We start from the raw sequence: 23,907 nt of genomic DNA on the forward strand, positions 1-23,907 counted from the left end.
GATAAAAGAACAGTTTTTAACGTCCCCAGTGTTGCACATATTGTATCTATCCAAGGGAAATAAGTAAAAAAAAATTTTTTTTCTTAAATTTTTTTTATAAGTATTTAAAAGAAATATATGTTTGAAAGCACTTACAGTGCACTTTTAAAAAAAGTTGATCAACAATGATTTTCGAAATTGTCCAAGACATTGCTGATATAAACATCTGATAAGTTTGATAAAAATCTGACAAGAATTGCACTTGTGAGAGCGCTTACAATGCAATTTTCCATATAATTAATATTCCAAGGGTGACAAAAGTGTTCATTTCAAGTGGGTTGATTTAATTTTTCCGAAAACTTCAGAAATAATGCTGCAGGACTTGCAAACCAGATGGAAAATATGTCTTTCTGGTGAAGTTTCAGAAGACTTTGTTGGCAAATAGCTTTCTACATTTAAAACAAAATTGTCAGACTTCATTTAAGGAAACTTTTATATATACCATTTGACTACAAGAAAATTAAAAAGTTAACATATCCATTAGCACATAGCTTTAAATTATCGTGTTATATCATATAAAAAGAAAATTCATTCACAAAAAATCGATTATCTTTTATCTCTTACACGGATGACATATGAATTGCAAAGTCACGTTAAAAACCTCAATTTGCAAATCATTCTATTAAGCTTATATAAGCTTATAAACCTTATTATGTAAGACAGGATGACTAAAAAATTTGCATAATCAGAGACTAAGAAAATGTGCATTATGTTAAACTGCTTTTAAGTTATAAAATGGCTAACAAAAGATACCAAATGTATAAATCTTAAAAAGAGCGGATATTTTATACTCTGCTATCGTATTCTACCTATAAATCATAAATAATAAATGTGAAAGATTTCTTTTTGTATGGTATTTTGTATTTTACAGCAACTTGATAATTCTGGGGTAATAAATAATTCAGACATGTTTCTACGCTTTAAGGTCTTTACAAAAGAACAAGTTTACAAGTCAGCTGGTATTATAACCTGGTTTATGCCTGATAATTAATTGCCGAGATAATGAAAGACCGAATTACTGCACATTTATTCGTGATTGAAAAGACCGATAAACTTTTTCGTGCGTGCAAATTAATTGTAGAACGGAACGCCATTCAGAAAACTCATATACACTTTAATGGAACATAATGTTATTTATACAAGTACTCCCAAGTTTAATTGTGTACATCAGAGAATTAATTGAAAAGATTTAGTACACTATGAATGGAAATTTTTTTGAAATGTTTGTACGAAACTGAATAAACTTATGAATATATATCAGTCTGATGTAGGCTGTTTAAATATTTTGACTTTTATTACCTAACCCTACCTAGTTTTCACTTTTAAATTCAATATTTTAATTCAGATTAAGGTAGAATTCTATTTTATTTTCTGTTTACATTTAGGATCAAATAACAGCATTTCTTTGTGTACATTAACTGTAACACAAAAACTTGTCCTTCAAATTTTGTTACATGTACTTCATGTACAAATTAAAAAATATAGGCTTCCAATTTCTCACAGGGGGGTAGGGAGGGGTCTTAATGTACAAATTTAGGTACAGACCTCCAGCTGGGATTTTTAAAAAACACCCCTTATTCATATATTGATTTATAAGAAAATCCATATCCATTCACATATGTCATAGGAAATCACAACCCATTTAAATATATTTTCAAGCTATCATGACATCATATTCAGACATTAACCATATGGGATCATTCATATTATTAGCTAAATAGATTACAGACATCTTAACAGAAGATGAAAATTTATGACCCATATCAGCAGCATGTCTGTGACTCTGTGTATACCTTTATATAGGAGGAGACCCCCATGCACTTTCTTCCTATTTTGTAGAAAAAATTCCATGTTAAAAATCCAGACAGTTTGTATACAGCACTCAATTTTTTCTCATTTCTTCCCAAGAAAACAAACTGAAATTTCAAACTGTAAGCCTATATAAATTTTAAAAATATTTAGACTTTATAAATGTATTTGATTTGACATTTTTTAAAGAGTAATTAATCAACTATACAGAATTTTCAATAGTACTGCTAAGTCTGCAAAGTAAATAGAAAGTGAAATTTAACTACTGTCTTTTCATTGGATCTATCTGCTGACACAGCTGTCAACTAACTATACAAATCAGCTGACCTAGCTGTCAACTAACTATACAATCAGGATATCGCCTACACAAGATGGTGACAGCCTCACTATGAAACAATGGAAACAAAACGAGAAGACTAACACCTTAGCCCAAGGTATCACTGTTAACTAAAGTTACCGGTCTTTATATTACATTGAAGAAATGATAAATATTCTGTTTGTATAACACTTACTTTCCGAGGGGGTTAACACTGGCATCTACACATCTGAGGTATTTACAACATTTGATATTCTCTGGCATATCAATAATCCCTGTAAAATACAATAGCATATTATGCATTAGCAGGCGGAAAGGTTTTCAATAATTAAATGATTTTTTTCCCCTACATTTACATTACAAAATTTTGAGTTAGGTCAACAGCCTGGGTTCCCTAAATCCATACCCTTAAACAGCAAAAAGACCATATTTGAATTAAAACATTGAAACATTCCAACATCCCAAAAATATACAATGGGCTGGGAAACATGAGAAAGATATATAAATTACAGAAAAATTAAACAAAAAACATTATTTACAAAATACAAATTTAAAAGGTCAAAATTTCCTAATCTTTCATGAGTGCATAATGTGTTTCCATAATCTTTGAAGCAAACACTTTTAGTAAATCTACATAGAAATAACATAACAGACTACTTTATCATTTTTTTTTTTTGCTTTGAACAGAGTGTGAACCAATAAAGTAGACCCTTTTAACTTGTAAACAGACCTACAGTATTTATATTACAATATATTTTCAAGTTTGATGTAATCTTTCAATGAGGCCAGGGCTTCTACCAGAGATATGAGATCAACTTGATCCAAAATTTGTAAAAAGTGGGTGTAAAAGTACAATAAAGTACGGTATGTCTAATACATTGTTTAAAATTGGATGTTGATGGTGGATCTTTTGTTAGTCTCTGTTTGAACTATTCACAACTCTTCTAGAGTCCGAGCAATTCAAAGCTTGATATATTGTATTTTGACACTAATGTCTATTGCTGAAGACTATATGCTTATTTCTAAGATGTCTTTTGATTTTGTGTGTCATTTAATTTGGTTGCTGTCTTTGGTCGGGTTGTTGTCTCTTTGACACATTCCCCATTTCCATTCTCAATTTTATTTGATATTTTTCTGTTTGTATGTTAAATTTTTTGTTAAATGTTGATGGTCGATGTGGTCTGTTGTATGGGCTAATTTTTTCTGTTATTCTTTTATGTATGTTTCAAGTAATTATTATGTATATTCAGCTATCTTTTAATGCCTTGTGGTCATAAAACTTTTGAGCACGATCATCGCACTATGACTCAGAAATCAACCAATCAATTATTGTTTTTGGTGTTTTGAGTACAAATTTTGTACTCCTGAGTACAGAGTAAAAGTTTTATGACCGAGGCCCCTGGTTACTTGTTCCATGCAATGAACATAGTCATAGAGAGAGTCAAGCATTTACAGCTCAAGTCTGACTACAAAAGTACTTTTATCCTCATGCATGGACCTTACTTTCCAATTATTTTTTGTCACATGACTTTCTATTACCTACCATTTTTACTAAGGTCAAGGTCTTCAAGGTTGATGAGACTGGCAATGGCAGGAGGTATCTTTGTAATCTCATTATCACTGATGCTTAACTTTCTAATCCCATGACAATAAAATAGTTCCTGTAATTATCATATTTAACTTTAATTCAAACAACTTCTTTCATTTTAAATAAATAAAACTCTACTTAATTTACATTTTCAAAACATTTCAAACTTTTATTATGAGAGTGACGTCAGACCCAAAGTAGATAGTTCTTGTTTCAATTGTGAAAATTTCCAAACAAGGTTTATAAAAAAAAAAATAAAAAAACAACTTATGTAATTTGAAAATCAATACTTCAGGATATCATATATTCCTTCAAAACATACACTTTGTGACACACAAGATAGTTCAGTTTGAAATCATTGTTATGAGTGCTAAGTGCATCACAATAAAAAAAAAGATGATTGCATGTGATAAAAAGCGATAACTGATTTACAACTTTGTCGTCTTACAATACCTACAATGTACAGAACATATATATATATCAGTGAAGGGTTCAAAATTGATTTTAGAGGAAAAAGGTCAAGGACGTCTTGGATTTACAAATTAAAATTCCACTTTTACATTGTTTACAGTAAAGTGATAGATCTGACAGCCACACAGGTGTTTAATTTACTCTTCGGAGTGGATGGTCCAGGACTTTTGGATTCCAAATATTAAAGGAGACACCTTTGGAATTAAAAGTTCAGGGACCCCACTGGCCGACCTCCAATAATTTGAACCCCATGAGAAATCACCAACATTCACTATCATCCACTGTGAAAAATCACTACCAAGAGCAACTTTCTTTTAAATGAAATGAACAAAACCTAACATGTTATCTGTTTGTTTCCACTTATATTTACAATATTCATGACGATGATGTATACAAATATTTTTTATTGATTACCAATATATACCAATTCAAATGTAGTCAGACCAGTACAAAACTTACCCTTGGTAGATCTCTTATCTGATTAGAATCTAAATATAGATCTTCTAAGGTTCGCTCAACATTAAAAACTTCAGCAGGGACATCAGTTAAACTAAAGTGACGATAATCTAATTCTCGGATATCTTCCTCAATCTGTGGCCGAAGGCACGGACACTTTTTTACGAAACCTGCCATTTTCCTTCCTGAAAAAATAAATTTCAATCTTTTAATATATAAACTGATATAGATAAACAAAATGCTGATATTGTTGGGAATGTCCTCCAGGTTTTAATTTTCAATTTTGGCATAATTCCATCAATATATATATAGATCAGAACTGTTATTAATTAGCATCTTTGTGTTAGACAAAAACTACATTTTTAATCACAATATATATTTCATTTTTTTAACCTTATAGATAATCAACATGATCAATGGATGGGAAAAATTTTCTTATTTCATAGTCCATGAAAATATTGTGTGGTATAATTTTCATATTAATATATGCATAACATGTATCAAATCACACAACATTTTCTTCTTCAATGGTTAATATCCTTGTTACATGCATGACGTTTTTCAATACAGTCCAATAACTAGCCGAAACATTACTCTGTGTAAATCTATGTTCTCACGTAAATAATCTCTAATCCTCCCATGGTTTGATATTCAATCATTCTTATAACAAGTATGAAATTGACCACAAAAATTCACGAGTTTATAATTAAATCCAAGTTAATTAAAGTTAAAGATCTTTGAAACTTTTAATTAATGTTAAGGATTAAAATATCAAACCAAAATCTACATTCAGATACTAATCCACCATTAGGCTAGGACAAATTCAGATTAAATAGCCTTGAGAAACCAAAACCAAACCCTAAAACATGTCTTGAAATGTAGATACAAAATAAGTCCTTTTGTTGAACTTATATATAAATACTTTTAATCATGAAGCTTTAAGACACTTTTGAAGATACAGAATCACTGTGTATCATCGCCACCGGAAATTGGGTACTAACGAAGCGGAGAGAAATGGAAAAAAAAGTAAACAAGGTAAGAATTCATTCAATTTCAAGCATTTCTACTGATTTGACGAGGGTACCGCTTAAGAAATGATTTTCTGATATATAATTCTTTAAATTATTAGACCGATAAGTACAAAATTAAGACAATATTTTGTGTTATACTCCAAAGCTTGCCACTTAGTACCTGAAAATTTCTAGGTCGAATGTCCTCTGTCGTCCCATTGGCAAGATATTCAACTGTTTTTCATTATTTTTCCAGACACGTTTTTTGATTATGATAGTGTGACATCATATTGACTGAAATCTGTTGTCATAAAGATGTTTTTAAAGAATATGGACCAAAACATTGTTTGTTTATTGTACGGCGAATTGCAGGACGTTGTACGGCGAATTGCAAAATAACAACTTTTGTCTGTACGGCGTCTTGCAATATATTGTAATTTAAAGATGAAATTAATCACTGTTTAGATAATATCAAGTGACGAAATTTTGGCTGTATCAAAGCTTTACCGGCTTACAAATATACAAAATAAACTACTTATCAAATATTATAAAATATATGCCGTTAGTTTCGTTCAGAAGTCGTCGTTGCGTACCTCTATTTGACTTTGTGTTTTTAAAGACAAACAGGTTTTTTTTCAACCATATTATCCTAAATACATTCATATATCGTTATAATACTAACGACTGTTGTCTTATTTGTTGTCAGGGTGAAATTTTGTAAGTTCAATAAAAAAAACCCGACAATTCATCTTTTGTTGGTGCTGTTTTTTTTTTTTTTTAATATAAACAGTGGAGATGTTGTATGATTGCAAATAAGATTACTATCCACCAGGGTCAAATAAAGTATATGTAAGCAATTATATGCTATCGTTTGGCCTTCAACAACGAAAAATCGTACCTTACAGTCGGCTATAAAAAGCCCCGACATGAAAATTGTGGGAGGATATAACAAGAAAACTAACGGCCTAACTCATAACAAAACAATTTACGATAAATAACAAATATGATAGAAATGAACCAACGACAACCACCAAACTACAGGCTCGTGGCTTCGGACAGACACATAAAGAATGTGCTGGGTTAAATAGATATAGGAAGATGTGGTATGAGTGCCAATGAGACAACTCTCCATCCAAGTCACAATTTATAAAAGTAAACCATTATAGGTCAAGGTACGGTCTTCAACATTGTTTATTTTTTAAATTTCTGAAATGAATAATTTGTTAAAAGAAAAGTGAAGAAAATACTTTGTTTTCATTGAAAATTAGGAGAAATAAATCATGAATTGTGTTTCGAATTAATTTTCTTGTTTCTTATTGAAAATAAGATTGTATTTTTTAGTTTAAGTAAATTTAATCAATCTTTTTATTTACAGTGAAAAAATAATAAAAGACTTTTGCTAAGGCTGTTTGGTCTAAACTTAAATGAGTAGATGGAGGGGTAGTGAAAAGGAGTGTATTCGTCCGAATTTTCATTGTTACAGTAGTACATTTTCATGATTACTATGTATAATATTTCTCATTAAATTTTAATGTGATATTGTGCCAATTAAAACTATATAATTAATACAAGTAAGACTTGCATTTGCCTTAAAAGATATAGCAGTACGTGATTATTTGTTTTCAAACACACCTTCTCTGTTTTGAAACTTATAAAGGTATGGATCTCGGCCTATCTGTTTGGTCACGTTGAATATGAATGTGAATTCATAGAGTTTCAAAATCAACAGTAAGCCCTATTTTTGTGTGTGTGTAAATAATCTAATCTTTAGATAGATGCTAAAATTAAAATCATTTTTCTTAATAAAAAAAAAGTGCAACTTAAGCACGTCTGGATGTAAAAAGGTGTACCCGACTTATTCGTTCACGATAAGAATTTACCGATTTCGGTATTTTAACAAAACTGTTTACGAGGGCAAATAAACAAATGAACGCTATCAAATCAACATTTAAATTTACGTGGATTTTTCCAAAAAAATTTATGAGTATGTACCATCAGGATTCAAAAATATTTCAACCTGTCCTTATTAGATGTTGTTTCATTATAGTTAATATTTTTTTGAATTTAACAAGTGTGGACACAGATCAGTGTGGATAGTATGATTGGATGTTTGACAGTGTTTTATATGACAAAAGGAGTTCTATGTTTTATGTTTTCTATGTATTAACTGTGTTGCACAATGACAACCAGCAGGAGCATAAGGGGTATTGTTTATGTTCAACACGGGCATGGAAGAGATACTAATTGCATTATTTCCAAATGATTATGATAGAATATGTTCCACATCTTTGATTTTGGAGACATTTTGTAGCTAGTTTTTAAATTTAAACAGTGTTAGCCACCGAGCTTGTTCATTTCTTACTATATAGAGATGAAGTTTTTTTTAGAAAATTAATGTTCTTTATTCTAATATATTGGCTGTATCTGCCTTTTACAACAAGACAATAACATTAATTGAAAAAGGAGACGTGGAATGGTTTTCACTGAGAGGACTTCCAAACAAAGTCCAAATGAAATAGATTTGACCAACTATTGGTTACTATACACTTCACAATGAACAAAACCCATACCGTATCAAAATTGCCTGATTTATGGCAAAATCATAAACAAATATGTCAGGCAGCAACTTACGACAGCTGCTATATTACATGTTCCTGACCATGGACAGACACATATATATTGAGGCGGGCTTAAACATGTTTGTTAGCACTCAAACCTCCCTTAACATGGTGCCGTGGTGTAGCAATACAACATTTTTTTTGCAGAGAATGATAATTCATTTATATTTCATTTTATCTGAAAGTTGGAAGAGAATTCATTCACTTAATGGTTCTAAATATGCATTGCGAAAAAATTCTCCTGCCATGACCTCCTTCCTTCCCTCCACCCACAACCCATCCCCGAGATGTTCATCACTTATATGCAAATGCTGACTAATGTTGTATGGTTAAAACATTTGGTTGAGGCAATCTAAAGTTTGAGAACAGAAACGACAGCTTTAGCTTTTTTTCATTTATAAAAGGGCATAACTCAAGAACGGTAACAGTGACGCTACCCAATTTATAACTTGATCTGTGTTTTGTGGTGATAAGCATTTCGTGTAAGTTTTAAAACATTTGGTTAAGGCATATTAAAGTTAGAGAACGGAAACCAATTATTGAGACTTTCTGGACGGACGGGAGAGACGGGTCGGACGGACATGGGTAACATTTAACGCTACGTCAGGGCAGAACAACAGGTCAGTAAAACAGTGACATGCCTTTCCGAAAGTTACAACATTTGCCGGCTTTTGTATATGCCGTATTCATATTGTATACATCAGGTATGTAAAAGATGTAATAGGACGGTGTTCAAGCCTTATATTGTGTATACATCTTAAATGGTGTCAAGCGAATTGTATTTTTATCAAATGCATAATTAGATATTTGAACCTAATACTTTATTTTCTTTAAAAAGACGGCAAATAAATATTTTGAAATTAGCAAGTTGCCATACAGTTGAAAACAAGTTGCCATACAGTAAATTTGTCAACATGAGCAAGTTGCCGTACCCTTGACTTTATTTTTTATGGTCTATATTCTTTTAAAAAGTTCATTTTGACAACAAATTTCAGTAAATATGATGCCACACTATAATAATCTAAAAAAGTGTCTGGAAAAATAATGAAAAACAGTTGAATATCTTGCCAATGGGGCGACAGAGGACGATCGACCTCGAAATTTTCAGGTACTAAGTGGCAAGTTCTTGAGTATAACACAAAATATTGTCTTAATTTTGTACTTATCGGCCTAATAATTTAAAGAATTATATATCAGAAAATCATTTCTTAAGCGGTACCCTCGTCAAATTAGTAGAAATGCTTTAAATTGAATGAATTATTACCTTGTTTACTTTTTTTTCCATTTCTCTCCGCTTCGTTAGTACCCAATTTCCGGTGGCGATGATACACAGTGAGAATGCTTGATAAAAAGTTCAGTTTTATACTACCACGCAGGTCAATAGCATTGATAATGCCAATAAATATATGAACAGGTACCTTTTCATATCGAAACTGTCATGACTGTACTGAACAGAGAAATACATTGTATATCAAGCAAAGTATACTGAAGTTCATGACACATTACTCAAAATAATTTTGATCTTCTAATTATAGTGTATTGAACATATATCATATTCTATATTATACATTTGCGACATATATATAATCCCAAATTTTAACATACATTTGCGGTATTTATAATCCAAGATATATATTGACATTCATTTGTGGCGTTAATATATGGTAATCCCAGATAATTGCATAGGTTTGTGGCATCTAACATCCTAGATATTCAAATATATTTGTGGCTATATATAATCGCAGATATTCACATACAATTAAGACTGATCTAAAATTCAAGATATTCACATACATGTATGGCATCTATAATCTTTGATATTCACATACAATTATGACATCTCTAATCTTAGATATTCTCATACATGCATGTGTAGCATCTATAATTGCAGATATTCACATACAATTATGACATCTATAATTGCAGATATTCACATACAAATATGACATCTATAATTGCAGATATTCACATACAATTATGACATCTTTAATTCCAGATATTCACAAACAATTATGACATCTACAATTCACATCATAGTCTAGATCTGAACAACATAAGGCCACCTTTTTTTGTATTAATTATGAATTATATTTTGACTTTTTAATGGCTAAATGTTTTAAGATTTACATATAGCAATAATAGGTCATGTAGGTAGCACTTATTATGTCAGTACCACTGAGCATAAATAGAAAAGTCAGTTCTAGACTAGCAATGCTTCAGTGCTAGCAGATTTAAAAACAATCATTCATACACAGAGATGATGTGATATCACTGTGTAACAGGGTGATCATGTGATATCACTGTGAAACAAGGAGATCATGTGATATCACAGGGTTATTGTTGGTGACTGGAAACTATAAAACTTTGTTTTCTGACCCTTTCATACATGTACATGTATTTAACCTAGAGAATAAACAGACAGAAATTTCAGACTGACACACCCATAATCCGCATCAATGAGAAAATTACATGTTTCACTTCACTGTTGTCCTTTTAGCTATGTATACATGTATATATTTACATGTACTTTTAACTGGCTGTGGGTAGTATGCAAATCTAGAGACGCAGGTATCTGTCTGTTTAGAACACAAGACACTCAAGTGTCTGATTGTGACAAGTACCACTTATTCAAGAACAGCATGACAGACAACCGACCAGTACATTTGCACTTTAAGTCTATCAAATCATTATTGAACCCATAGTTTTCAATTCAAACAGAGAACATTAGACATCAAAATTAAAAAGTTTTTAATCTCCTTCTTTTAAATCAATTTTTGACTGAAATCCAATTACTTTATATTGGATTAGTTTATAATCCCATTAAAATCCCTATATACATAAATACTTTTTCAACAGGTGTAACGTTTATAAAAGCATATACATATACATATATGAAGGATGGAAAATCAAAATTCACTTGAATTAGACATATGTTGTTAAAGATTGTCACACACAAAACTTAAACTTGAAATCAAGAGTAAATACGCTGACCTGAATTTATTGTTCAAGTAACTCAAATAATTGATCGAAAATGATAGCCGAACAAAGCTCTACGTCTGCCCCCATCCTTGAGTAGTCTTATCGTCATATTTTCATATATTAGAACTTAATGAACTTGAACAAAAATTTAATTATGGAATAATTAGTTTATTGACAGTTAAAGTCTTTCTTGTAATGTCAACATATGATAGAAACAAGGAATTATTTGAATCTGGAATAATTTTGAATTCTGGAAAATTGATGAGAAATATATGATGAAAACTAACCCAACTAAATAGGGTTAGCCATGCGCGCATGGCTAAGGTGGGTTAGTTAGTTCATACTGAAATGATAGTGAAAGTAAAATCAACCTTAGCCATGCACGCATGGCTAACCCTATTTAGTTGGGTTAGTTTTCATCATACATTTCTAATCAATTTTCCAGAATTCAAAATTATTCCAGATTCAAATAATTCCTTGTTTAGAGTTCTTTGTTACATTACATTGGTGGCATCTATTGAATGTTTTAAGTCTACTTATTCATGTGTGAGAAGTCTGAATACCCTTACATTCTCTATTGGCATTAATCAGAGGTCAAAATCATCAATTAAATGCATAGTATCATAATGATACTCAAAAGTATGCTCTTATTCTCAAGACTAGCAGAATTATGGGTATTACAATTAAGTGTCTCTTAAATCAGCTCTTGGGCGGCACTCAAGTAAAGTTTATAATTTTTTCATATACATGATCCAGTACCTTAATATGTATGCACTAATGTAAATGAGTAGACTAAAATATAAAGCCAAAAGAATTCATTACCTGGTCTATATAAAAAGATACTTAAATTGGTATTCAATAAATATGATATACTGGTATACAATATACATAATATTCTGAAGATCTTTATGAACAGACTTTGTATTCTTAATATTTTGGTGTATATGTTCTGCAAACTTACATTTTTCTATTATATTTATATTCCTCACAACCCAAAGTGCTATCTACTCTTGAACCAAAACTTACACATAACAAATTCTTTCTGTATATAAGATTCTTAAATGAATCAAAGCCATTTTCTGCAACAGGTCTCCTTGAAGGCAAAATTTTTGAAACGGAATGAGAATTCTTTTTAAAATATTTTTGATCTGCAGAAGAGAACCCAAAACGGTTCTCACTCTTTAACATGTCAGAAACCAGTGATGTGGAAATACCACATTTGACTTGTCTGGTTGTTCCAAAATCTCTTAAACAAGTGAAAATGTTCCAACTACCTCAGACATGTAGTTTCTGTAATAGCACAACCGGTTAAGGTCCGACAAGTTTAAAAGTATTTCTGAGAAGTAGATTTTTGTATATATATATATATAGTACTCAATGTCCTTGGACAAATTTTTATATTTCAGCACAACCCTTGAAGCATACGTGTAAAATTCACTTGGTACAAATGTTAAATATGCCCTTGTCTTCTCATTTGCCACAGGATGCTAAACAAACAATTATTAATCCTGGTCTTCTAAAATTGGCAATTTGGATATTTCTGAAAGCCTTTTCATAATATCACCTTATTTACATTGGAAAATACTTAACCTTAAACGTCCACTTACAAAAGTCTTACAAAGACTTATAAACTGTTCATAACCAGGTATAGTCCTGATACCAGCATATTTAATTCATACAGAAGCAGGCAAATGTCCAATATTTTATATATACTAACAAAGTGTGGAACGACAAATTAATTCCAACATCAAATTTATTACGATGATAAAATCTAAGGTTATTGAAACCCTTCAATACTATATAAGTTCTAATCATTCAGAATTTACAGATAAAATCCGAGGCCATCCAATAATACGAGTCCTATATTATTGTTATATTGGATAGATCTATCGGCATTTAGTATTACTATTAACACTATTATACTTTATAGCAGAAATAAATTGGACCTGTGACCATGATAAGCAAATTTCATAAAAAATTCTCCCAATGAAATCCACAACTAAGTGAACTATATAGTTAAACTTGTTTCTGAACAGACAAGGTACAGGGTAATTGTTGGGGTTCAAACTGAAATCGTAAATCATATTCAATAACCAGCATGAATTGTTTTACTGAATCACATTGTGTGTATTGTATGTATTATTATAGAGTTTAACCATATGATTTTTAGTGTGAAGAGCCTCAGCTAATGACAGGTCAATGATCAGTGCAGTTTGAGATTTACTTAAGGTAACTTATTTGACAACAAAAGTCTATCAAACATTGTTAACGTTAAAAAAGTATATTTATATAAAACAGATCTATCAAGACAAAACAGACTCCAAATAACAAAAAAAAAAACATTCAGATATAAAATATCTAATGAGATTCCAGTTGATTACTTTTAACCCAGGTTAAGTATATTACAAGTTTTATAATGCTTAATGCCACATCTTTGTAAAAAATACATAAATGTCTAGATTTCACATTGAGTTGACATCTGAAATCGATTAACATAACTCAAGAATCACCACACTTGCATCAATTTTCATCATTAAAACATTGATATTCACAGCATGTAGGCACTGCAATGTCTGTGTTTAAATGTTTAGAACTGAAAATCAATGCAACAATATGCAAATGCTAAGGGACATTTTCTGCCCTCACTTTTAACTTAAATAGAGCTGATTATGCAAATTAGGTCATCGAAAAAAAATGGTTAGATTTGGATAGAGAAAATTATAATCCTGGATGCCATACTCAAGACTGCTTATTTATTCTTAGTTAGAGAATTATTTTTATGTTTTTGTATATTCTTTACCCAAATTGAGCAACATAATAATTATAGCCATATTGTGGCTATTCTAGAGTTACCAAAAAGCCTCCAAGATTAAACTTAATGTAACAGAAAATTCAGTTGTCAGATTTGAAAAATAGAAAATTAGAAAAAAAAGTGTTTAGCTACAAAATTGGTCACAATTGGTATTACCAAACGGAAAATCTGAAAATTATCATTTTAAGATTCATGTTTGTCAATAAATATTGATAATCCAAAATGCATAAAAATGCAGAGCTAATATTTTTAACTGAAAAATAATTGGGATAAGAAAACATAACATGTTTTTACCAAGTTGACGTCCATTTTCTATGAACTAGTAAACATTTTTGTTTAGGGGCCAGCTGAAGCGTGCCTCCAGGTGCGGGATTTTCTGGCTGTGTTGAAGACCCATTGGTGGCCTTAGGCTGTTTTCTGCTCTTTGGTCGGGTTGTTGTCTCTTTAGCACATTCCCAGTTTCCAATCTCAATTTTATTGATTAAGTAAACATCCAGATGGAAATGAATAATAAAATCATCCTTTTGTTTAAATGTTTAATGTTTTGAATTTTCTATTATTCCATTTGTCAAATGATCCAAATCAGACTTATCTAACTTTACATATTTTATTTTATGAATCACCGAGATTTTCCTCTTAAATCTTCTAATGTATTCAGTGTATTTCCAGTTGCCAAGACCTCACAAAGACAAGAGAACAAAAAATATTGAAGGATGATAAAAGGGCTAAATTACATAAGATTGTGTAAATACCCTCTATACATGTGTATATTACAACATAATTTAGTCACACAAACTTGCTCATCCAAATTACCTCAGACAGTAACCTGACACCATACAAAAATCACATTCATAATGCCCAATTTGAGGCCTATAATTATTTTCCTTTCAATTCCTCCAATTTAAATGTTTTTGTAATGTTCCATCATAAATCAATTTGCAATGAAAAAGTACAAGGCTATACTTTAACAATTCTAAGGAATTGCTGTACTTTTATTAAATTGAGATAAATATGTCAAACAGACCAGTATATTTCCTAGAGGGTTTATGAATATTTGGACCTATGCATTTTATGTTGTTCCCAAAATTTGAAATTCTTTTATACATGACTACATGTACATGTAGATATATTTATTAGTCCCCATCCTGGCTTTGAGTAAACTCTTTCAATTTAATCCCTAAACCTTATTTGAACGATAAATGATGTGGAAAAAATTATCAACAGAAAAGTCACTAATAAAATTCATCCGACATTATTGAATACCAGAAAAAAAATTTATGTATGCTGCATAAATCTAAAATGTGATTTCAGGTCAATACTACTAATCTGTAGAACGATAGTAAGTTTATTTAATAATGAAATTTTACATAGCAAACCCTGGACTTATTTCAATAAGGAATGTACAAGGATTCTAGATTTATCACATTTCAGACATATTAATTGAAAAGTTGAATATTAAAACATGATGGATATTTGTCATAATATATTTGCTTTCCTCACTCTTATATGATAAGAAATAACACAATTATCTATGGTATCTGAGGACCACTAACAGTGATAAAATATCTCTTGTCCACCCTGGTTGTGTTGGGTAGCATAACAATGCCACCAAAAATTGTTATGGGAGAGTCAAAATTTACATAGATGTTTTATTAAATGTCATGTTCATAAAATTAATAGTCAATGATTTTTCAAAAATTTCGATTGGTCATGTTGTCACATACATTCTGACATTATAAAATGAAATTCTTTGTCAAATTTACAAAAAAGACACAATCTGCTAAAACAAAGATGTTCTATTTGAATTCTGTCCAAACAGATGATCAAGTGTCCCAAAATTGGATCAAGAATTCTTTTTATTCAATCCACAACATTTTTAACTGTAACTTATAAATTTAACCTTAAATGTCTACATAACATTTATAACTAAGATTACATCGATGTTTACAATTTAAAAAAAAGAAATAATCATCAAGGTTAATGTTATTTTCCTTATCTAATAATTTTATTTGATAGTTATAGGTGCATTTTAATCATGTTGGTACTTGGAAGTAGTGTACACTTAGCTCCAATAACACTTCATTGAATACATTGTCTATAAGCTTGAAAAGAGATCCATAATGTACAACTAAGTTGACCATGTCTTGATTTAACCCTTGAAACGGATTTAATTTTCAGGTATCTGAGAAGACATGTACACATAAAAATTGTTTACTTCACCAAAATTTGCATACAAGGCTTTTACACCCATACATGTACTAACATAACTGTATGGTCTTAGGGTAAACAGTTTACTGTTTACATGCACCATAAAAAAGGGTAATGATGGCTAGTAATCGGGTATTATTTATTGAACAGTTTGTCTTTTAAGGTTTCAAAATGTCTAGATTCTTTCATGATTTATTGGCAGATTGTATATAGGCAAAAAAAATGCATCTATGATACATGTATGTATAATACACAATCATGACAAAAAAATATCTGTAGACTCTTTAAAAAATGAAAAAAAAAATCATGTTGATGCATTAAAAACTGATGTAGTTAAATTTGAATGATGTATTTAGAACACCTGAAATCAACTGATTGGAACTAATAAGGCATCCAAGAAAAGCATTATGGAAAAATGTTCAAACTGTCAAATTTTAATGCAATTTTTTTTAGAATTTTGGATTAATAAGTGCCTGTTTCATGCAAAAATGCAATGTAGACATTTTTAAATGTTTTTTTTCTGTTTCAGAAAAGAAATAAAAAAAGAGAACATAAATACCCTTTTTAAAGAATATTATACTCATTTTGAAAACATTATTTAGTCTTCATGCAAATATAACCTAGATTTTTTTTTGTCAACAATTGCACACTATCAACTACCGTATGTAATTCAATGTTAATGTACAAAAGTAACCTTAGATCTTATATAACTTTTTATACCTGCAACTGATCTTTTTCTTCCCATTTTAATATCCATTCATGTATAAAGCACTAAAATCCATAATCCAAATGAAAGATTCATGTTACAATATCTATGAAAACATTTATTAAAAACTTTCACATATGAAATTCACCTACGTATGGACAAGTCAAGTCATATCAACAGTTTTAAATTGAAGTATATAGATTTATTCACAAAATCTCATAAGAACCTGTTACACGCTGGGCTCTTAAATCCGACAAAACATGTATTATCTCTTAAAAGATTCATAGGCTAGCTGATGTCTTAATCCTCTGTCCACGAACCCAGTTAAAAATCCAAAATTTATCGACCTAACAAGCCTGATCTCCTGCAAGCTTTTTACAAAACAAATTATTTAATCGTCACTTTAATCTCCAAGTTTTTGTCCGTCCAGCAATTTTGATGTTTATCAACGTAATATTTGAGCTATTACCAACAAAGACGGTCAATATGAAATAACGGATGGGTTTATTGGGGCGGACCACTTACACAAAATGGTTGAGTTGACAGGTACGACCTACCGTAAACATATATAGTATACCCCATTAAATTGAACTAAATTTGAAACCCATGAGTGAGCTTTAATTTTTTAATAACAAAGCTTCAAACCAGTGATTGATGGTTTACAATTGTTGAATTTAAAAGCATGTACTAATTCATTGTAAAGATATTAATTTCAACATTGGACAATTCAAAACTTTAAGGAGATTAAGAATTAGAGTATCCATAACATTGTGTAAAAAACCTTCTTTTTTTTTTTGGCATTTTCACTTATCTTTAAGATATAGGTTCAGATTATTTATCTCCCATAAATGTTTTTTCTATATTTTCATTATTTGTGGCCATGTTTTGTAGGGATCAAACTTTTTTGACATTTTGACTCCTCGGTCTATATTGGAACAAGAACTGCATGAATAACAATTTTGGTAGACTACTTTTATAATATTTCCAAGTCCAAAGATAGTGTTATTTTTCTGACTTCTGTAATTAATTCATTACATATAAATTATAAATTCAATTTTTTTATAGGTTGAATGAAGGTAAAAACTTTTGGTTTAAAAGAGAGAATCTAAATTTCACTATACAGGTTTTTCATTAAATGTTTTACTTTTAAAAAATCAAGATAGGCAAATGGACGGAAGGGGTGGGGTGCACAGGTACAACTGGTTCATTCCTACAGCATTTTGTGCCTGCACCAAGTCGGGCTATCTTGACCATGTGTTGGTTAATTGTTGGTCTTGGTTTAATTTGGAAGTCTATATTTGTAGTCTGATTGGTGTGGTCTGCCTTCTTCTGTCCAATACTGTTAACGTTGATATCTGTTTTTCTTTATGTACGAATCATTCATGGCCCAATACAAGCATCTTGTCCACATTTCTTAATAGACATTGATATATGTTGTAAATGCTATAAGAAATAATATCCTTCCGTTTCAAACATATATTTAACCAAAATTCAACAATTAGTACCTTTTAAATGGAGCTTCTATAATTTTATCTTCTTCGTATATCTACCACACTTTTTCGGGTGACAAATGATTAGGGTATTTAGTGGTCCTGGTACAAGCGTGTTGTTTTAACAATGTCCACTGTGTTGTATTAATAGACCCCACATGTGGTGCTGTCAATACTTGAACATGTCAAAATGTCAACATTTAAACACTTCCAAGAGATAAACCTCTTTTTCTTTTTCTTCGATCAATTGAAGAAATATTTACAATAACAGCAGGTCAAGTAGCTCTTAAAAACTGAATACAGGACTCAAATGTGGATAAATGATTTCTGGCTTAAATTTAAAATGGTTTGTAATATTAAATGCAGCTGGTCACTGACTGGACATGCTAGACAAACTGTCATCTGCATTAATTACATGAAAGAACAACTGTCTCTTCATTATTCAAGACTGTATTATTGATCTCTAGATGATTTTTTATTATTAAATATTTGTGTTGTTGGGTTGTTGTCTCATAGCTATTGATCCACACCTTCTTGTTTCACATGTCATTAAAAGATTCACCAAATTTAGTTGACAATTTTGTACATATTCCTGTGTGTACTATTTTTACCCAGGTTATATTCATCAACTGGGTTACTGTATACCTGTCTCATAGCATGTCATGGTGGGTAGGAAATTTGAAAATGAACGTAGATTATCTGGTTCTGTTTTTGAGTGAGATTTAAATTAGTAGAAAGCTATACAGTGGGGACCCCTCAGCAGTAAATTAAGATAAACAACTGTATGCAGTTTTTTTTAACCTATATGCATGTGTTCATTGTACTTGTCTACTCAACAGACATCAGATGCCTAGCTCACTTCAATATTCAACAGATATTGAACATGTTGAAATCAAGAAGTATATAAATAAACAGCTGTGCCATGAGTGCATGATACGCCTGTCGCGTTTTCAAAAAATAAAGTTCAATAACTTCTCAATGTCATATCAGAAATTTATAAAAAAAATAATCGGAGGTATCTAAATAGATATAAATCAGTCGACAAAGTTTAATGAAAACTGCTAAAAGCATTTTTGAGTTATTGTCCGAAAACTGGAAAATCCCCTTTTTTTAATGAATAAAACCCCATAACTCGGAAACATAAAATCTAAAATTTATAAAAATCTAAAGGGAGCGCATGTCAATAGCTATATATATATATATATATATATATATATATATATAAACAATTCACCAAAGTTTCTTGCAAATTGCTGAAAGAGTTTGTGAGAAATTATTGTCCGAAAACTGGAAAATTCCCCTTTTTTTAATGAATAAAACCCCAAAACTCAGAAACATAAAATCTAAAATTAATAAAAAAGGAAGGGGAGCTGATCATGTCAATAGATATTTTAACAATTCACCGAAGTTTCATGCAAATTGGTTAAAGCGTTTTTGAGTTAATGTCCGACATGTTGACGACGGACGGACGGACGGACAAACAGACAACAGTATGCCATAATACGTCCCGTAAATTGGCGTATAAAAAACCAAATATATGATATAATAAACATGATAAAGGAAAATATGCACTGTATTTGTGAATAAAAACTTTAAACACATTTACCTATATTACATTAGTAAAATATTAGTCCTAGAACATGTAGAATACATGTAGATAAAAAAAAAATCAAATATATGCCCTCTCTCTACATGTAGCTACATTGTAGCTATAAAACCAGGTTTAATGTACCAAGTCTGGAATATGGCAGTTGTTTTCCATTCGTTTGATGTGTTTGAGGTTTTTGATTTTGCCATTTGATAAATTAAAGGACTTCCCGTTTTGAATCTTCCTTGGAGTTCGGTATTTTTGTTATTTTTTTTAAAAATTATTTCTCTATTATACAGTATGTCATGACAATAATACCTCTCAGTTGCCTATTCTGATGTAAGTTTCACCTGTCCTAAATTACTTTGTATTTAAATGATCATTAAGTAGTAAAATACAAAATGTACACATCAAAAATACATAAAATGGGTTGGTAAAAGAATGCCATTCATTCACTACTTAAATACAATCTGCAGGGGGCAAGATTAACAAATTATGTCCCTTCATGATATAATTTGAAAAGAATACTGCAAAATATACTGCAGTTATAAAATGACTGTCGAAATTCAGGGCCAAAGAACTATATCAGTAAAGAGTGCTCAGAACATGACAAAAGTGCATTGTTCAAGACTGTTTTTATTATACACACAAAAAAACAAATATTTATTTAGAACTTACATTATAACATGTTATAAAGATCTGTTCAAAAGAGCACAACAGAAACTTGTGTAAATAGCAAATCTTTCAATATCTGATGTGGTCTTCAAAAATGATTTATATCATGTTAAAAAACATTCTGGATCTTACAAATGAAATCAATTTTAGGATAACCACTCAGACTGTTCATTTTGTTAACAACAAAGGAACTAGAGTAGTAGGTTAATTTGTTTTTTCAAATAAAAAAATAGTACACATTAATACGAGGAAATAGACTAAATTTGACTAATAAGATAACTGTTTTATTCAGTATGATCGACACAAAATAATATTACGTTCCTAAACCAATTTTATTAAGTTCACAAAGTCTCTACAAAAAACACAATCATTTGGTGTTCCATCATTATTTTCAATATGTAAATGTGTTTTTAATAGCAACAGGGACAAAAAGGCTTAACAAAAAGTACATTACTTTGTAATAAATGTTTATTGGGTATTAGGTGAGTTAATTTCTACAAAACAAAAAATGTACCTGCTTAAGTTACTACACAAATGTAAGAAAAAGACAGAAAAAACAATTAGATATCTTTTGACTCAATTTATAGTGTAAGATTTCTTTTCTCAAGATTCCTACCTATTGCAGTATTGTTCTGGAGCAGTCCAATAATTTTATTAACATGTTTATAGGAGCTAGGAGTTTGAGCCTTAAATATCAATTAAAAAATGTCCATGCATGTAGATGCCAACCAAACAGAGAAAACTTCTGGCTTAGATTTGTATTTTGCACATCTTTAAAAGAAAAAAATATTTTTGTGCATCATTTTGTCATGTTTGTTGACTAGAGATGGTCATGATAATCACTTTCAATGCACAATTTTTAGTCAAGGACATTTAAATACCCCAAATCAATTTCTAATTCCAATTTGAAAATTCTAAATTATACTCTGTGAACACCTTCATTAATTTTCTTAAGGTTATTTACTATTAACAATGTTTATGATGTTGTGAAAACTACATGGTGTTACAGTGGTAAATGGAAAATTCAATAGTAATTATTTCCTTTTTAGAAATTAATTTTCCTATTAGACATACAACTTTTTTACTGCATTTTTATATTACACGTATGACATTGTTAGAATTGAGGAAAATCAATTTCCCTTGAAAAGACTCATTCATGCCATTGATAACAAAATCATAAATTTCGTCACAAACTTCTATATCCTTGCATGGTGATGCATTTTATATTACAATTTAATATCTGCCAGGATTAAAATATTCAGGTAAAAACCATTTCAACTTATATAAAAGATATAATACATCATGTAGAGACACTAGCTCGATAAATTTGTATTAAACATTTACACACATCAGCTCATAGAAAAGAAAACAGTATTGATAAATTTTATTTGATAAATTTTATAATCATGTGTGTCAAAGGCTTTCAAGGAGACTCACAAAGAACGTGACTTGAAAATAGGAAAACAGCAACAAAAAAAAAAAACCTCTATTTATGATACACACAAAGTATGTACTAATTCTCAAAACTCTGAATAAATTTTTAAGTACAAAAATTAATTATTTTTGAAAAAGACTAAGTCACTTACTCACTTACATGTATATGACACTAAAAAGTTCTTCTGTAATGAATCATGAATGTAAACTAGTATCAGATCTGGTTCCAGGAATTTTAAAAAAGGGGGCCCAGGGCCCCAATCTAGACAATGTTTGTAGTGGGACATGTAAAAAAATTCTATGTATTAACCATAAATGTACAAATGTAGCTCCCAGATGTGGATCCAGGAATTTGAAAAAGGGGGGCCATGGGCCCCCAAACTAGACAAAATTTGTAGTTGAAGTGGTAAAATGTCTGGATTAACCATAAGTAAAGCTCCATAAGGGGTGTCCCGGGTACCCCATAAATCCGCCCCTGGCTCCAAAAGGGGTTGGGTAATACCCTCCCCCCCCCTCCCCCACCTAAATCTGCCTCTGAGTATTTGACTCAATGTGCCCAGTTTTGAAAAACATGGTTCATGCAGCTAAATTTATAAAAAACTGTGGTACATAGTAGTTAAATAAATAATCCATTTGGGAAACACTTCTTAATGGGATCAATTCCTGTGCCACAAACTCGGCCACAAAACTTCATGATAAAAGATTATCTTAAAAGTATAGCTTATCACAGAGTGGAGAATTTGTTTACCAATCCTTTTTTTCATAATTTGGTAAAAAAATTACATCTTTAGACTTTTGTTCAATTTTTTGCTTATATATATAAATATTTCAAAAGAATTTTCACTTCATTTTATATGAAATAAATTTCGACTATGATAAGCTTGTCGGAATTGATATCTATTTGACATTCTAATAAAATATCTGTTATTACGTTATTTCAACGTTCTCATAAAAAGACAGGTCTAAGATTACGTGAATATTCCATTTACCGTAATACTAATAATTTCCAGGTGTAACACGGCTACAGGTAAATGAACAGTTAAAAATACTTCGAAAAAGTGATGACAGTACCTACCTCAGTATCATTTCGTTTAAACTCCAATAAGAAAATGTGTGTTGTTAAATCCTATATATTTTACACTAAATTCTTCTTCAGTCAACTTTGTTTTTGTCTGCAATGCAACCCATGTGTATCGCCATTTTAGCATATCACGTGATTACGCTAACTGATAACGAGGCCAGTATCAAAGGAAACTTCTTACCGTAAATGTTGGAATATATACATTCGTTAAAGTTAAAACTGCATGTGGCATTATCGAAATTTGTTTCCCTTTGTTTCATGTACCAGTTAATTAATGCCTTAGTTTATATTTTTTTTTATAGTGCCAGTCGGTTTTGATTTATTATTGTTTTTGTTTGTTTGTTTGTTTGTTTTTTTTGGGGGGGAGGGGGGGTCTTAAGCGAATGGTTTTTACAAAAACACGTGTTGTATAAGCAGGTATATCACATGATGATTTTTTTAATCCATCGTTTCAGGGAGGGGGATGCACTTTGAGGCACGTTCCCCCAAGCAAACGGCGGCAGTCAATACATAATAACATTTGTTTCACTAATAGTTTAATCACTGTAAAGAATTCGCTATCTCCTTACACTTACAGAGGAATAGAAAATATATACCGAGACAACAAAATTATATGTAAAACAGTCA

At 30.6% G+C, this 23,907-nt stretch overlaps 1 protein-coding gene across 6 annotated transcripts in view; it reads right to left on the minus strand.

Annotated features, from left to right (window-relative positions):
* Window positions 1–23,406, minus strand: part of LOC127717915 (erbin-like) — an 80,808-nt gene extending 57,402 nt beyond the window's left edge. For 2 of the 6 annotated variants that reach the window (XM_052223815.1, XM_052223784.1), the window contains exons 1-4: window positions 17,027–17,494; window positions 4,683–4,864; window positions 3,708–3,825; window positions 2,361–2,439 (exon numbers count right to left, since the gene is read on the minus strand). In XM_052223815.1, coding sequence (XP_052079775.1) covers window positions 2,361–2,439; window positions 3,708–3,825; window positions 4,683–4,864; window positions 17,027–17,063 — 416 coding nt within the window. In that variant the 5' untranslated portion in view covers window positions 17,064–17,494. Of the gene's footprint in view, window positions 1–2,360; window positions 2,440–3,707; window positions 3,826–4,682; window positions 4,865–17,026; window positions 17,496–23,274 lie in introns of those variants that run through there. The other 4 variants (XM_052223824.1, XM_052223809.1, XM_052223802.1 and 1 more) reach the window with 3 other exon arrangements.
* Between the last annotated feature and the right edge of the window lie 501 nt (window positions 23,407–23,907).

Source organism: Mytilus californianus, unplaced genomic scaffold, assembly GCF_021869535.1.
Source record: "Mytilus californianus isolate M0D057914Y unplaced genomic scaffold, xbMytCali1.0.p SCAF_1, whole genome shotgun sequence".
NCBI classification, from domain to species: domain Eukaryota; kingdom Metazoa; phylum Mollusca; class Bivalvia; order Mytilida; family Mytilidae; genus Mytilus; species Mytilus californianus.